The sequence below is a fragment of the Homarus americanus genome, unplaced genomic scaffold (assembly GCF_018991925.1).
Source record: "Homarus americanus isolate GMGI-L3 unplaced genomic scaffold, GMGI_Hamer_2.0 scaffold22250, whole genome shotgun sequence".
Classification (NCBI taxonomy): Eukaryota; Metazoa; Arthropoda; class Malacostraca; order Decapoda; family Nephropidae; genus Homarus; species Homarus americanus.
Window position 1 is genome coordinate 12,711,580 of NW_024741189.1, and position 16,788 is coordinate 12,728,367.

The 16,788-nt window shown below is 39.0% G+C and overlaps 1 protein-coding gene across 11 annotated transcripts in view; it reads right to left on the reverse strand.

Moving 5' to 3' along the window:
- Window positions 1-12,816: 12,816 nt before the first annotated feature.
- LOC121875733 (protein PALS2-like) overlaps window positions 12,817-16,788 on the reverse strand; it is an 80,750-nt gene continuing 76,778 nt past the window's right edge. For 9 of the 11 annotated variants that reach the window (XM_042380389.1, XM_042380388.1, XM_042380393.1 and 6 more), the window contains 4 exons: window positions 16,258-16,460; window positions 15,907-16,038; window positions 13,501-13,575; window positions 12,817-13,120 (listed from right to left, as the gene is read on the reverse strand). In XM_042380389.1, the coding sequence (XP_042236323.1) occupies window positions 12,944-13,120; window positions 13,501-13,575; window positions 15,907-16,038; window positions 16,258-16,460 (587 nt within the window). In that variant the 3' untranslated portion in view covers window positions 12,817-12,943. The remainder of the gene's footprint in view (window positions 13,121-13,500; window positions 13,576-15,906; window positions 16,039-16,257; window positions 16,461-16,788) is intronic. The other 2 variants (XM_042380391.1, XM_042380390.1) reach the window with 1 other exon arrangement.

The window sequence follows — 16,788 nt, forward strand, 5'->3', positions numbered from 1 at the left end:
AGTATTTATTCCACACAAACCCATTAATATAATTATCTTTTTTTAAGATTTTCCAAGATAAATTTTTCTCGCTGAATATATTGGAGATAATAACAGTTTGGGGAAAGGCTTAATAAATAAATTATTGGGTCTTATAAGAAGGTCGTTCAGATATCTAGACGGTCCGTCCCTCGTGACGGTCTTCAGGAGTGAAGTGCTTCCCCATCTGGAGTACTGTCACCCCGTCTGGTCCCCGAGATATGCTAGGGACTGTCAGTTGGTTGAAATGTTCAAAGGAGGGCCACCAGACTGGTGCCTGCACTTCGGCATCTCAGCTACCTGAGAGATTGGAGCGCCTGAACTTTGTAGCTTATACTACAGACGGGCAAGGGGGGACCTAGTTGAGGTTTATAAGCATCTCAGGGGGCACTACTCAGTTGAGTGTCCTTACTTGGAGCTGGCGGACGCTCGCCCCACAAGGGGTCACAGCTCAAGATTGAAGAAGCCGCAAGTCCGGAAAACCGTGAGGGCAAACTTTTTCGGAGTGAGGGTTGTAAACTCTTGGAACAATCAACCAGAGAGTGTTGTGACGGCACCGAGTGTGAGCTCTTTCCAGACCAGACCTGACCAACACTGGAGCAGGTTCAGGTACATTCAGGAGCCGGTGCATGCCCAGTACTTGACAACAGTGCGTAACAGAGACGTGACCGATCGCCCGGGCGGCGAACAAGCCGATCAGTGGCGAAGAGGATAACAGAAAAAGATTAATTAATAAGCTATGACCTTTGACCTTTCTTACCATTGTGGACAGGGCTTGGAGGAGGGGGGGTGCCACTATCGTCAACAAACCGCTTCGTCACCATTATTTTTAACTCGTTTCGTCACCCCGTTCATTCCCGTCATTATATACACGAAAATAACTGTTGCTTGGGATATAAAATAATAAAAAACACTAAAACAATTTATTGAAGACGAAAATAAATAATACATTGTTAATATGCCTGCAATCATCTCACTGCTCGGTGGTTTATGCGCTGGTGCCAAATCACCTTCATTTATTTTGTATTTTGTTTATTTACCAATTTTGAATCATTTTCTTTATTAAACAATATATAATATTCATGTATAGTAGCCTAATAACACAATAATTCTTAATTTTTGTTCTTTATTTGCTTTAATTACCAAAGTTGAATCTTTTCTTTATTAAATAATATTCATGTATTATAATAACACAATACTTCTTGAGTTGTCTGTGTACATGTGTAATTCCTATGCGTGTAAAATAATAAGTTACAATTTGTCACTAATACCAGCGACTGTTAGTGATGACGAAACGGAATTGATATTGGTGACGAGTTGGGGTTATGGTGACGAACTGGGTCGGTGACGATGTGGATTGGCGACGAAATGGGATGTATCCGTTGATAGTTTTATCCTGGCATCACAATAGTCTCTACACCCTCCCCTCCACCCCTGCATCACCTTTCTAATTAACAATTCGATAATTACGTTAGAACATATATCCCAAGAGAAACAATACTAGTCATGTGATGGAAGGTAACGCCACATAATGCCCACCATAAAGATTGTAACTGCACCACTAAACCTCAGCCGAAACACCAGTATCAGAAGGCGATAATGGAAAACCGTCCTTAACGAGCTGGGCCATACGAGCTCAAATGACCGCTCTCACCTCAGATCACCGCTACCACCAAATAGGAAGCTAGTGTCTATTAAGGCCGTATCTGTCATCTTTGTAACTTACTCACCATTAACTCCCTACCATCAGAACCAACGTTAGGAGACTGGAACATCAGTATAATCTCAAAAAGATGCATAATGCTATTCAACGGCACTTTGTTACAGACTCTACCGAGTGGAAATAACTAGGGAGAATTCATTAATGAGAGATAAAGATGTTAGCCAAATATTACGGTACTGTCTACTTTATGTTAATTAAAATGTAAATTCTCGACTTATATATCTGGAATTGTTTCGTGTTTTAAGGAATTGGTTGTCAGTTTGTGGAGTGTTGCAGAGTAGTGTCCACTATAATATAACAAAGAAAATCCGGCAATTTTATAATTGTTTTCAATCAATTTCGCTCACGGGTTAATATGTCCTATATAATTACTAAAATAAGCCCGAGATATAGTGCTATTGGCCTTGTGAGTTAGTAAAGCAGCTCTTCATCGAACAAACCTTTCAGTACAGAACACCGTATTAAATGTTGGAGAATACACATAGGGAACACCTGACACCTCCCTTAGAAGACGCTATTTATACAGTTATCCACGTGTATCTCATGTGCAAAGTAGTGCAGGGAGGCTTTTTTTTTTCAGGTGCTATTACAAGAGTCCTGTTAGTAAGTAAGAACTAAATTTTCAAGTAACCTGTATTGGTGGTGCTCAAAGACGAACTACTAATGACGAACCTCCTGTATAGGCATGTGGGGTTTCGTGATGCTGGTTCACATTCAGGATGGGTTTGAGAAAGGAAACTCACAATGTACTCTCTGTATACATATTGTAATGGATGTACAGTGCAGCTTGGTGCTGGGAAGTGGCAGCGTGGTTACAAGCGTGGAGTAGAGAGAGCTGTTCGGGAGCGTGCTCAGAGGAGGTGTTTGTTGCTGCGTGGCTGTAGGTAGAAGAAGGGCAGGTCACGGCGAGGTGGGGTCTTATATAGCGGAGGTAGGTGTGGCTTGATAGTTGACCTCGGCTATGTTAGGCGGCGCTAGTAACCGACCTTAGACCACGAGACGTTGGCTGGGGAATTCAAAAAGGGGTCGGCTAGTCAGCGACAAACGGCAGTTGTAGTCGTAGGGGAAATATCCACTACAATACTCCCCCTTCCCTCCAGGCAGTGCAGGAGACTTGCTGTCTGCAGGGTTGTATCCCACATGTGAGACATAACGGGCGAGGGTGTGGATGAGCCGGCCGCTACAGGAAACAACTTTGTCTAGAGACACGAGACCTGTGGGAGAAGCAGAGGGAGGAGGGTTGTGGAGGCGAGGAATGTGTTGCTTTTCTCGCGGCAGGTACACAGTCCTCAGCAGCGCCTGGTAGGGTGTGTGGGTCCGTGTCAGGAGCAGGGGCCACGTCAGGAGGAGGGTCCATGACAGCAGCAGGGTGCAAGACAGGCGCAGTGGGTACCTGAGGAAGAAAAGAGGGTGCCCAGAAATGTTGTGGGTGAGGTGGTGCTGCAAAGGGTAATGGTGGGCAGACTGGAAGGAGGAGGTGCGGGATGAATGTGTTCAGGGCGGTTGGAAGGCTGGCGTGGAGCAGTAGCCTTGAATGCAGAAACCGCCTGATGTAGTGTTTGTAGTAGGTCATGACGGGCAGCAGAAGTGAAGTGGTCAAGGTCAGAAGTAAGGAGTGTGATTTGCTTCTTTATAGTGATGGAAGTCATGGCGCCTACCCGTCTCTGCCGATGTCGCTTTGCCGTGTGGTTGCAGGGAGCCTCACAGCGTCTAGCGTTAGCACCAAAACGTTGATGGTACCAACAGGGGGTAGATACACTGTGCTGGGGGCTGGGGGGCGGCATCTGAGGTAGGACGGGTGTGTTGGGGTCAGTAGGACGTGGTGCTTGGGGCAGGAAGAGGAGCAGCTGCATGCTTGGAGGAGCAGAGCTGCTCTAGGGTGTCTAACCTGCGGTGTAGGGACTGTAGCTGTAGAGCCGATGAAAGCTGCCTCCGTGTGGATAAGCCAGTCTTCAATGTTGTGATTGAAGACTGGGAGAGTGATCAGTTTCTCCTCCATCCTGTGTGAGTGCGATTCTCCGGGATCACCATTTGAGGGGTTTCATGATGTTGGTTCACACTCAGGATGGGTTGGAGAAAGAAAAGTTACAATGCGCTCTCTGTATACATATTGTATTGGATGTACAGTGCAGCTTGGTGCTGGGAAGTGGCAGCGTGGTTACAAGCGTGGAGTAGAGAAAGCTGTTCGGGAGCGTGCTCAGAGGAGGTGTTGCTTGCTGCGTGGCTGTAGGTAGAAGAAGGGCAGGTCACGGCGAGGTGAGGTCTTATATAGCGGAGGTAGGTGTGGCTTGATAGTTGACCTCCGCTATGTTAGGAGGCGCTAGTTACTGACTTTAGACCACGAGGCGTTGGCTGGGGAATTCGAAAAGGGGTCGGCAAGTCAGCGACAAATGGCAGTTGTAGTTGTAGGGGAAATATCCACTACAGGCACATCAGAAATGGTAGGTGTACAAGACCTATTCAAACAAATGGCAACATAGTTCTTGCCATGTGGAAAGGAATTTTACTCTAATGGGTCGAAGAAACTACATTAATAGAAACAATGTGAAAAGGACCTGAGTGTGTATGTTGACAATGAGCTGAAGTTCTCGGGCCATTGTGAGAAGCAAAGGTTGGCAGTTGCGCCACAAAAAGTTGCTGCGCAACTTGTGCCGCAACTTTTTTGGTTGCGCCTGCAGTTGCGCCACACATTTTTCCAGGGGTTGCGGAACTGGTTGCAGCACAACAACTTTTACAAGAATTTTCAAGCGCAAAGCTCAAAATTTTTCGCCTGCAATTGAAAATTGGAATACGACCGCATACACAAACGGGCATCCCTCGAGCCGCGCATTACGAAAATTTACGTTTCTGACGGAATGATTCAGCATACTGTACACATGATACAGGTTGGGCAGCATAGTTCTGAACTGGAAACCAGATGAGACCCTCGCCCCCCCCTCCTTCCATCGCTCCCTCACTCCCCTTCCCTCGCTGTAGTTGCGAGATTTCATCTTTCACATAAACTCTAGAAACTAGAATTAATGTGAAAGATGAAATCTGGCAACTACAGCAAGGGAAGGGGAGGGAGGAATGATTCATATCATAACCAATCAGGCAGTCAGTAGCACTGCAGTTAAGGAGTCAATTTCTTGTTGTTTTGTTTCTTGTTATTACTAGTATTATGGATCATTTTGTGACGAGGAGGAGTCTGTGGCCAGCAGCAGTGATCCTGCTGCTGCCGACATGGACACGGAAGTTGAAGTGACTGAGACTGTTATCAGTCAGTCCACTGAGACTGAGGCCAGTGGCAGTAAGGCATTTTTTTTAATTTTGTAATAAAATATTGATAATATTACCTTTTTTGTATCAATTCTACTTTGTTTTACTTGTAAATAGGCATTTTTTTTTATTTTAGTATTTTTTTATTTTTTTATTTTTAAAGTTGCGGCTGCAGCAAAACTTTTTGAAAATGGTTGCGGTTGCGGCACAAAAAAAAAAGTTGCGCGTGCCCACCTTTGGTGAGAAGAAGGTGAGTCAAGTAATTAAATTATTAGGTCTTATAAGAAAGTCGTTCAGATATCTAGACTGTCCGTCCTTCATAACGATCTTTGAGAGAGAGAGAGAGAGAGAGAGAGAGAGAGAGAGAGAGAGAGAGAGAGGTGCTTCCCCGCCTGGAGTATACTGTCACCGTGTCTGGTCCCTGAGATATGCTAGGGACTATCAGTTGATTGAAAATGTCCATAGGAGGGCCACCAGACTGATGCCTGCACTTCGGCACCTCAGCTATCCAAAGAGATTAGAGCGCCTGCAACTGCCTAGCTTATACTACAGACGGGCAAGGGATGACCTAATTGAGGTGTATAAACATCTCAAAGGGCACTACTCATTCAAGTGACCATACCTGGTTCTGACGTAAGTGCCCACCCCACAAGGGGTCACAGCTCAAGGTTGAGGAAGCTACAAGTCTAGAAAACTGTGAGGGTGAAATTTTTCAGGGTGAGAATTGTGGACTTTTGGAACAGCTTGCGAGAGAGTGTTGTGTCGGTACCGAGTGTGAGCTGTTTCAAGACCAGACTTGACCAACACTGGAGCAGGTTCAGATACATTCAGGAGCCAGTACATGCCAACAGTGCATAACAGAGATGTGACTGACAGCCCAAGCGTCTAACGAGCTGATCAGTGGCGAAGAGCAAAACAGTAAAAAAAGCACCCATTGTTAATTTGAACTGATGTACTGTATACAAAAGAAATCTCATTCAATACACTGATACTCATCAGGCACCCATTTTGTTTTAAGTCAGAGATGTAACACCAAACATTTAAATAAAAAGGTTAACTCTTAAAGCTCGCAAAGGCCACCCGAGGTGACGTTCCTAATTTTTGTGGCATCTTTTGAATGTCCAGGCAAGACAAAATACTTTGTATTGGATATTTGTTTAATTGGCAACTCGCTCATAATCTTTGCCTCAAGACTCGTGCCTCATGGTCGGTTACCCACCAGCTATCCTGATGAATGCACATCCATTGACCCCTCATGACCCGCCTCACTCCTCCACACCCAAGTGCAAGTGAAGGCATTTGCTTGACAGTAGTGCTACTCATCAAGAGTTGCTTGATTTGAGTGACGAAGACAGTGATGGGGAGGAAACAGACCCAGATGATATCGAGTTTGTTGAGAAAGCCAGTGGTGAGGACAGTGATACAGACAATGGCGCTCATTCCCCTTCCCCACCCCTCAGTGAGAGAGTGGTCGCAGGTGCCGTCATTCTGTGTCACAAAGACTTCCACACGAACAAGAAGTTCTAAATTCAGTAGAAGTACAAGTAAATAGTGTATATATTTGAAAAGAATGATAAGTTTTGTGCTGCTTGAATATTCCTACTGTTCAGAATTTTATAGTTCTTTTGAGGAAAATGTAAATATTTTGTTTTGTAGTAGCTATATGATATAAAGGTACCTCCAAGTAAGAATTGTGTGTTGCAAGTGCATGTCAACATCTTTCCTGCTGACTCTGGGCTGTGCCCAGTAGCTTCAAATGAGACATCTTTCTTCACTCAACACTGCTCATCAACACTCCAGACAACTCTCCAACCATGCAATAATGAAAGTTGAATGAAAGTACATTTTTCTGGTCTTTTTTGTATTTTGATTTACCCATTTATAAGGTGACAATGGATTTAAAAAGAATATGTTTTTTGCTGAAATATGCCTGCGTGGGGGGTTCGGTGGATCTTATATCTCCCGGGCTTTAAGGGTTAAAGCTTATAAAAAAAAGAGGTTTAGGGTTCCACAAACCAGTGAAAGCAATTACAGTATATGTTTATTTACATCATGATCCTATAAATACTTTGTTGAGACATGTAGCCCATACATGTTGATTAAATTATAAAAACTTAATACTGTACTGTACATATGGTTTTAAAGTTAACTTTTAGGGCTCACAGACATAGCCATTTGATTAAACATTATAGTCTGAAAATTGGGTATTTAATTTTTTTTTTTAACCAAAGTTCCATGGTCTGTGAGATTCTGCTACAATGTCAGCCATCTGTAAATTCATCAGTGGTTTAGATGAATTACTTGTCATTACGAGAAAAAATCCAGAGATCACCATCTGACCCATCACGGAAAATTCTGCACACACAAGTGCAGGTACCTGGCATTCATTATGCATAATAACTCCCATACAGAACAAGCCCATTTACAAAGCATAAGTTGATTTTAAGTAGTAATCATAAATGTGTTCCTAAAGTGTCACAAAAAATATTTAACCTTTAAACACTTTTAATCATCCTTCTATGATTTACCATGTAAGGCTATAATCATTCTTTACATCCTTTTGTGGGTGTCCCACACTCACCACAAATTCTGCATGCCGTCTACTCCACATTTATAATTTAGCCATAATGGATGACGGTAGGACATTAATGTTATAATAATATTCATGATAAGTTGTGTGTAAACATTTACTGAACAAGTACTTGTAAGCACTAGACAATATGTTGCCTTGTAGACATGCTCAAGGTGTTTTTTTTTTTTGTTTTTTTTAGCTTTGCCGGATTAGTTATTAATTCAAAGTAAGTACTGTACTGTGCACTGTACCCTCGTTAATTCGGATTGCTATAATTTGGATTTCATCTTAATTCGTATGTTTTTTAAAAAATTAATTCAATGATTTGAATTCAGAATGAATCCGAAATAACCAAACGGTTCAGAAAAGTCGTGGTGACGGGCTTGAAATTTCAGTCTCGTCAATTTAACAGTGCTCTTGGGGCTCCCTAAGCAGGCTTGGGTTAGGTGTCATTCCACTTGGACAATTCCCATCATTTTTTCTGTGCAGTTTTTGCCATCCCACTTGGACGATTTCCAATTTTATTTGTTATTATTAAATGTTATTAATTTGTATTCAAATATTTCATGTTATACCCTGCACCTGTATTCATTCATATTCATGAAAAATTAAAGTATTTGTAGATCCTGTCAGTAAACTCAGGTTGACAAGCTTAATATTCAAGTGACCTGTAATCAGGTCATTTGACGTCTGGTGACCACATAATAGCGTCAAAGCTAAAACAGGTGGAAATGGTTACCAGTAGGTCATGAGTTTGGGAGGAAACAGTCGGTAATCTTCATAATAAAACATTCTTAATATAATTGGTATTTTGTTATTTGTATTATATTCTTTGAATTCATTGAACTTAATTATATTATAATAAACACAGTATTTCTAATAGAATTTATGATATTTGGACGATTTTTAGCAATAATTGGCCATGTGGGAAAAAATCATTTATCTGGGAATCATCTTAGTAGCAGATTTCAGATTTGCCATGTGAGAGGGCTAGGTTATTGGGCAGCACAAAAGCATTCACAGCACCTAACAGGAAAGCATACAAAGTTCATGCTTGTCCTTTTGACTCGTGCATTTAAGGGCAAAAGTGCCTGAAGGGCCATGAATTATGTCAGCAAGTTACATACACAGTAGTGACAGGATGAATGTGTGGGGGAGAATTCCTGATACAACATTGTACATCTGTTTATGGCAAGGTGTGGCAAGTCCCTAATAAGTCAAGTGCCACATAAGCTATCGTGAAGCAGCTGGTGTCTAGTGTGAGTGTGAGGTTATGTGGTGGTGCCACCTCATGAGTTGAAACGTTAGCACCTTAAAGCCAATGTTTTTCGTACATTTTTGGGATTAATGTTAACTGCATTGATGGAAATATAAATTGAAAAATTATGCAAGATTTAAGTAAGTAAAATTAATGCAATTTATGATAAAACCGTACCTAAACTATTATTGCATCATGGTTGCCCAAATGTCTGACAAGTTGTGACAAAGCCCTATAGTTTAGTATCCTTGTGGCATGCGTGATGGACACTAGTGTTATCCATGGATTTATATATGTACTGTACATTAGTGTTGAAGAAAATGTTTCTGGTACCATTTAAGGAATGATTTTCAATTAATTTTAAGGTAGAAATTAAATGTTTCCGTAAGATAGTGGTATAATAGTGCTGTTCCTGAGTGTGCTTCATCACCTCACCTCACAGTGTGTTACATTTATTTATTACTGGATGTACATTTAAAAAATATTTATTTATATTTGCGCAGTAATTACAAATACTCTGTACAGTACAGTATACAGTATTATTTTATTTAGGAGCCAAGGTATGGTAAATAAGTATGTTTATTAGTTGGAATAATAAGGAAAAATCTTTGGAACGATCCAAATAAGGTGCAAAAACTGAACAGAAAATGAACGAATAATTGAACAAAAAATTTGGAAATTGTCGAATATTGTGAAAATATTATAAACTTGGTTAATTCGATTTTTCGGTAATTCGGGTGAACCAGAGCCCCCTTTTTTGTCGAATTAACGAGGGGATAGTGTATGTGTTTTACTATTAACCCTCTCGTAGTCTTTCGACACAGATTGCATTGCTAAGTGCTCGTGACCCTTCGCTAAGTCGTATCTCACTAAGATCACCCTCCCATAAGCAGAAACACTGAACCAGCCTTATTAACCACTTAAGTTCCTTCATTTAGCTTTGTAGGCTGGCAAATGCATCTCTAAGGGCACAGTTTGGGTCTGGATTGCTACCCAATATTTACTAAATTGGGGAAAAAAAAAAAGTTCCTGTCACTGATGCTACCTGCGTCAAAAGACTGCGAAGGATTGAGATTTCTGACCATGGCCGGGTGTACCAGAGGGTTGAGTATGTTTTATTAATTTCTCAGACCTTTTTTTGGCGCACAGTAAGTCAGCATGAGTTTCATCACTGGAGCACTGCCAAGATTGAACATATTATAAATTTGTTGCTTAACAATTTTGTAATCAGCCATCTGTGGGTTCCAATATTTTAAGGATTTATTCTCTTCTCAGAGAAGTCAAGTATTAGTCTAAAATAGTTAAAATTTTAATGCTGAAATACAATGAAATAATTCTTAGAAATGGTGTCTTATAATGGTATGCATTTGTGTAGCATTAAGTATACTGTACAGTATCATTAATCATACCATAAATATTATATGAAAGTAATTTGAAGGCTAATTTTCATGCCATTGACATCGAAATTAAATGTAAGAGGTCTTTCAAATGCACTCCTTTGTGGAAGTGTAAAATTTTAATGAATCAGTGGAAGTAGAGATACTGTTATAGCATTTATAACTGTCTTCACAGGCAAGGATATTAAGGCTCATAAATTTTGACAGTACATTAGAACTGAAATACACTCAATTTACTTGTTCTCTCTTTTTTCTGTGTAATGTATGAGCCCACACACTGTTGTTGTACCAAGTGTGACTCATACTCTGTAGTTTGCCTTTGGAAAGTTGGTACCCATTCTCACTCAAGGTGAAAGAGGCACTATCAATGAAATACCAATACCATGTTTTCAAGCCATGACTTAAACTTGTATATGAGGAAAACTTTTCCAGCAAATACTTCTGTATCACTGGAGTTAAGACGAGAGATATACTGGTTATTCTTCATGGTGTATAAATTTTGGGGGAATTTTAAAAGAAATTTACTAAGGCTCTAGTGGAAAGAGAGATGGGGTGAGAGCAAATTATGTGGACTTCGGTTTCCATTTCATTTCTTATATATTTACATATCTTAGATGTTCAAGGAAACTTTGAAAACAGTATTCTTAAAAATCACATACCTAAGGAAATTATTTATACTGTACAGTATTCTTAATTATATAATAATCGAATGTAGATTTTCAGAATAACCAGATGCATGATTTTGTAACCCTTCTCAGCATTTTTTTTTTACATTTCTAAAGTCTGTTCAGTCCTAATTATGCAAGGGAATTATCCATCTAAGATCATAAACTTTCAGATTTAGGAACCAAAAACATCCCTATTGAACAATAAGTAATGACATAAGTACAGTACTGTAATTGGAGATAAAGAGCACAATATAGAATACTATACAGTAGTACCCCGATTTACGCGGTCAATTGAACCCATGGGGTACCGCGGAAAGTGAAAACCGCGTAAAGTGAACAACAGAACATATGGGATTAATTCCAATAGAGACTGGCCCGACCCCCAAACTCCACTTTTTCAGACACAATACCTACGTTGTAGTAAAAATTACATCTTAATTTTATGATGGTATGCACACACAATTAATAATTAAGAGAAATATCAATAATATTAGTTTTTTTAACACTTACATTAGTAGAAAAGATGGCTGGGCACACAGGGATGGGGGGTTGGTTCCGAGGCAGATTATTGGCCCTCACCTGTATCAATTGTATCACTATCCACCACATAGGCTTGCAGGGCCTCTTTGTCAAACCCCTCAAAGTCCATATAAGTCCATATCCTCACTATCACTGACTTGGGCCGGCTGTGGTGGGTGGCGGGTGAAGAACTCGGTAATGTTTTGATGACTGGACGACTTTGTGCGCATCCTGCCCGCACCGCTTCCCGCGTATATGAGTAGATGCACCGCGTAAAGTGAAAGTCCGGTTCTGGCGAGGTACCGCGTAAATGCGAAACCGCGTAAAGCGGGGTATTACTGTATGTGGTTTTCTTTCTCAAATTCAGTTAACTTTTTGGCAGTTCAGTTGTTGTTTTTCTCTTAGATCTTTGTGTTTTATATTACAATGTGGCTATTAAGCTGTCACTGGTTGAATAGCTTGGTAGTCTATGCAGCCAGGACTGCTACATAGACAACCAGACTATTTAGCTGTGAACCCATAAACATATTAACAACTGTATATCTGTAACTAGATAATACCCCAAAATTAAACTCGGCACCCAAAGGAGTTTAAAGAATTGCACCAAAATTTTTGATGATGTTATTTGCATGATACTAAACAAGAAAATGAAAATGCACAAAACCTAATGACCTAACATGACCTAACCTTACCAAACTTAAGAAGGCAGAGCCCCACGGCAAATTACCGGGGGTAAACAGAAAATTTATATCTAGCATGAATTTGTTTGCAACTTCTACAGTATATATTCTTTATTTTAAACTTTTTTCCACTCATATCTAGAAAGTTAATATATATCTTTACATACATTAAAATTGCCATTAAAATGTGCCAGAACTGGTTATCCTTAACAACTATAGTATATGAAATTAGTTGTGAAATATCAATATTAATCAAACATTATGTATGAGCCAATGAGTTGCAAGGGGGGTGGGGGGAAGGCTTGTACCGTCAACTAAAAAAAAATTACTATGGTTACATTTATATAGTTGTCATTATGATTATATGTTCATGGCTGAATAACCTGGCTGTCTATGTAGTCTTCCCAGCAATGTAGACTACCAGGCTATTCAACCAGTGACAGCTTAATAGCCACAGCTTTTATATTATTATTTCACATACAGTATTATATTTCCCAGCTTTGATTATCATGGAAGACCTGAAAACCTATTGGAGGAGCTAAACAACTCAGAATTCCAATGCATTAATTTCCTTTAAGTAATGCAGACGTTATACTTCTGTGCTAACTGAGAGATCAACATACTCCAAAGTAGCAGATACTGGTAATAAGGATGATACCTTAAATGAATCTAATAATTGGAAATGTACAAATTCACTGCAAATAAACTGATACTACACTTTGGTAAATTCTTCCTATTTATTGGACATTGCATACATAAAATTTTTTAAAAACTTTTATAATTAGTTAGATTTCAGTGGAAATAATATAAAATATATATAACAAATGTTTAAGGTAACCATTTCAAAATGTTAGTACACCCAAGTAACAGGAACCCACTGAGGCTCAGTGGCCAGGCGGTCGATGGCATCCATGATCTCATGGTAAGTGTCATTAAGATCGTTGTTCTCTATGATCAAGTCAAAATATTTATCATAAGCTCGCTGTAGTTTAGCACTCTCTTCCATTGTGCGCTTGAAATCATCCTCCTGTGATGTGAAAATTTTCATTAGTATAAGCAGGGTACAATGTACGGGTACAGTATTTTTTACATAAAATATATAGGAATATGTTTAATAATATTTCAATTCCACGATGTATTTTCTCAGTAATTGCATAGCTACTTTGTATTTTAAATATTCTTTAGCCCCTAATGTATGGGCTCCCCTCTATGCTGAATAAAATTGTCTGCCATTAACCAAATACAATATTTAAAGTGGCATCTCCATAGTAAAGGGGGTTAAATTACTAAATATATGACAGTTATTACTTATATTACTATTATAAATTAATTTAACATTAAGCACCATTGTTAAAAATTAATTTCTAAAAAAAAATTAAGAGAGCAAGTTATATTTGATCATATTACCTCATACAAGGAAGCCAGGGACTCTAATGTCCTGGCACGCCGGGAGCTGTATCTCATCGAGCTGTTGCGATCAAACTGGATGCAGGAAGGTAGCAAGCAACAGGCACATTAATACAGGCATAAGGTAGAGAGATCAGGTCAGGTCAGGTCAGGCAAGTACACAGTTAATAGTAATTTCTAGCAAAACATAAATGGGAAGATGCAAAATAAAGGAGAGAATTAAAAAAAATGGCTAAAGATTATCTATTAATGACAATACAGTACTGTACCTCCATTTTCATGTCACTCATTTGAACTTAAACATTAACTGCAATTGAACAAGAAAAAACCAACCAACTTTGTGAATACATTTTAGATTTTAACCAAATACTGTAATGAGAAAAATGTAAGTAAATGATTATATCAGGGATTACATATTTGTTATATAAATTCTTGTTTTAATGTCGACAAAACACACACACACACACACACACACTGATTCTTTCACAGATGTAAAGTAGAAGACTAGGGAACACCATCTTCCCTCTAGCTGTATGTTTCAAACCAGAGTTTAACCTAAACATAGAGAATTAGTATATCTGTACAACTGAAACTGTTGCCCATAAAATTTTAAATTAGAAGAAAGTTTCTCAGAAGGGTTGAGAGGTGAGCAGGTCTTGGTGCTGAGCATCCTGCTCATGTGTCTTTCCTTGCCGCATTTGGCAACATGGGAATTCCAATATTTATATAGTAAGGACGTTATTTTTATTATGTTGATTGAAACTTCCTTTATTTTTCAGCTGGCAGTGGTGTTCACAAGAAAGGATGTGAACAATCTTCCTGCATTTGAGGAAAGACAGTCTGACACAGTGCTAACCCACATTGTGTTCTCAGAAGAGTGTTAGGAGAGTTGTGCAATAAACTTACGGAGCCTCCCCCTTATGATTCTGTTCTATAAATGCCTGAAGGAGAAAAAGGTCCCCAGTGACCGGAAAATGGCTTATGTGCGACCTATATTCAAGCAGGGCGATCGTCACTCCACAAATAATTATAGACCAGTGAGCCTGACCAGCATAGTGTGTAAACTACTAGAGAGCATTATAAGAAATGCCTCGATGGAACATCTACTAAGAAAACCTTGTAAAGGACTGCCAACATGGTATTATGCCGGGGCACTCCTGCTTAACACAACTACTCAAAAAAATAGCAGAAAAAAATCACACCGAGTGTGAGCTCTTTCAAGACCAGACTTGACCAACACCAGCACAAGTACAGATACAGTACATTCAGGAGCCAGTACTTGCCAACGGTGCATAACAGAGATGTGACCGACCGCCCAAGTGGCTAACAAGCCGATCAGTGGTAATCCACTCATATTTCAGCCTTCCAGGAAGACAGTGGCTTCTAATCTCCCCTTTAGAGAGCAATGATTGTAAAAAAAGAGATGTCCTACCAAGTTATGTACTGTAATAAATCAATAAAAAATTATCTAAAAGCCAAAGGTCTCTATTACCCAACCATTTTTCATAACCACTGACAAGTCTATAGCTTCCTCTGGTAGTGTAACTGTCAAGAATTAACTACATGGTCTTCATATAGCAGTTTATCTGAAGTGCATTACATGTATTTGATAAAAATTAGAAGTGACTCGAGATTTGTATGATGGGATGAAAGTAAATCCTGCAACACATGCAGTTTAAGAGTTTTCAACAATGAAGGTACTGTAGTGATGTTGTAGCTAGCATTATAAGAACTTGGGTCAATTAAAGGACATTAATAGTATTGCATTCTACCACACCATTTCCAACTACGTAATTCAATAAAAAATTAATACAGTATATAATTTTCTTCACTGTGCAAACTTAAGTGATGTAAATGTTTCTCAAAAACAATGTTGCTGGACTGTCAAAAACCATGATACATAAGCTGACAAATTTGAAAAAGCTGAAAATAATATACATTCTATTTTTGCAAACACATTAAAATAGTCAATATACTGTACAGTATATACTATATTATTATGATATGAATTTCTCCTACAAATGTCTATACCTAATTAATGGAGAGAGAGAAAAAAGAAAAGGAGGTAAAAACTGAATAAAGATATAGCAATGAAGTAATTACAGTAATAATTTGCGATCATATTCATAATAACAATAGCTACAGTCTAGCCCTTATAATCACTTCAGCCTTTAACAAGTATGAAAACTGGAATATCCATATACCCCGGTAGTCATTTTATATTTTGGCTTAATTACGTATGTGTTGACTAGAATGTTGCTTTTGAATTATATTAAAAAAAAATGTTTGTAAATGCTAAGCACTAAAAATTTCAACATAAACTCTGCATCTCTGTATAGTGTATGAAAAAGACAGACAATTCATCATATCAAAATAATGCAGGTCATCACAGAAGAAAATACTCACAGTAAGATTTCGGCTAGAGGAGCCCATAGAACTGCCAATATTGTACAAGCTCTTGATTTGATCCATTCCCGGGGCCGCTAGAAAGATTACATAAGGCAGCATTTCACTTGAATTCCGCAGATACTTCAAAGACTGCAAAAAGACAAATTATTATGACAGTATACTTCCCAAGTCCTGCAATAAAAATGGTCATAATGTGTTTGGAGTCCCTAAGAATGTGATTGTGAAGAGAGACTTTATAATAACGATATAAAAAGTTTGAAATATGTACACGTTTGTGTTAGATAAGTAATTTTAAAGACATGATAATGACAATATAATCAAGCTATGCTAAATGGCCATTTGACTCACAGCAGGGGAACAGTCCAGTACACACATCTTCCCTGATCTGATAACTGATAGAATTGAATCCAACTTGGTGCCATAAAGGTTGTTATTAAGTTCACCATACTCCAAGTAACGATGGTGACGGATATCTGCTTCCATTGCTTCCCGGGTTGTGAAGTGGTAAGCCTTTCCATCCTCCTCCAACTCTCTCATGGTTCTTGATGTGTCTGTACACGATACACTACATTCAAAATTACCCTGTTGGCGACTAATCATTGTCATTATTCAATGAAGTTTCAGGTGTAATTTGAAATGAAAACACATTTGAAAAACATTAGATATGAAATACAGCAATGAGTGACAACATACCAGACTACACTGGTTATATTTCTGTATACAAGATATGGATGAAGGTGTCAAGTTTTAGCACAGTATCTACATCTTCATCCAGTTATTGGAAAATAATTTATATTTAATCAAGCTGGTTGATAACTTCAATATACTGTATACTCATGGTTTTGTAACTGTACAAATCTTGATCTGCTCAGTGAGCCT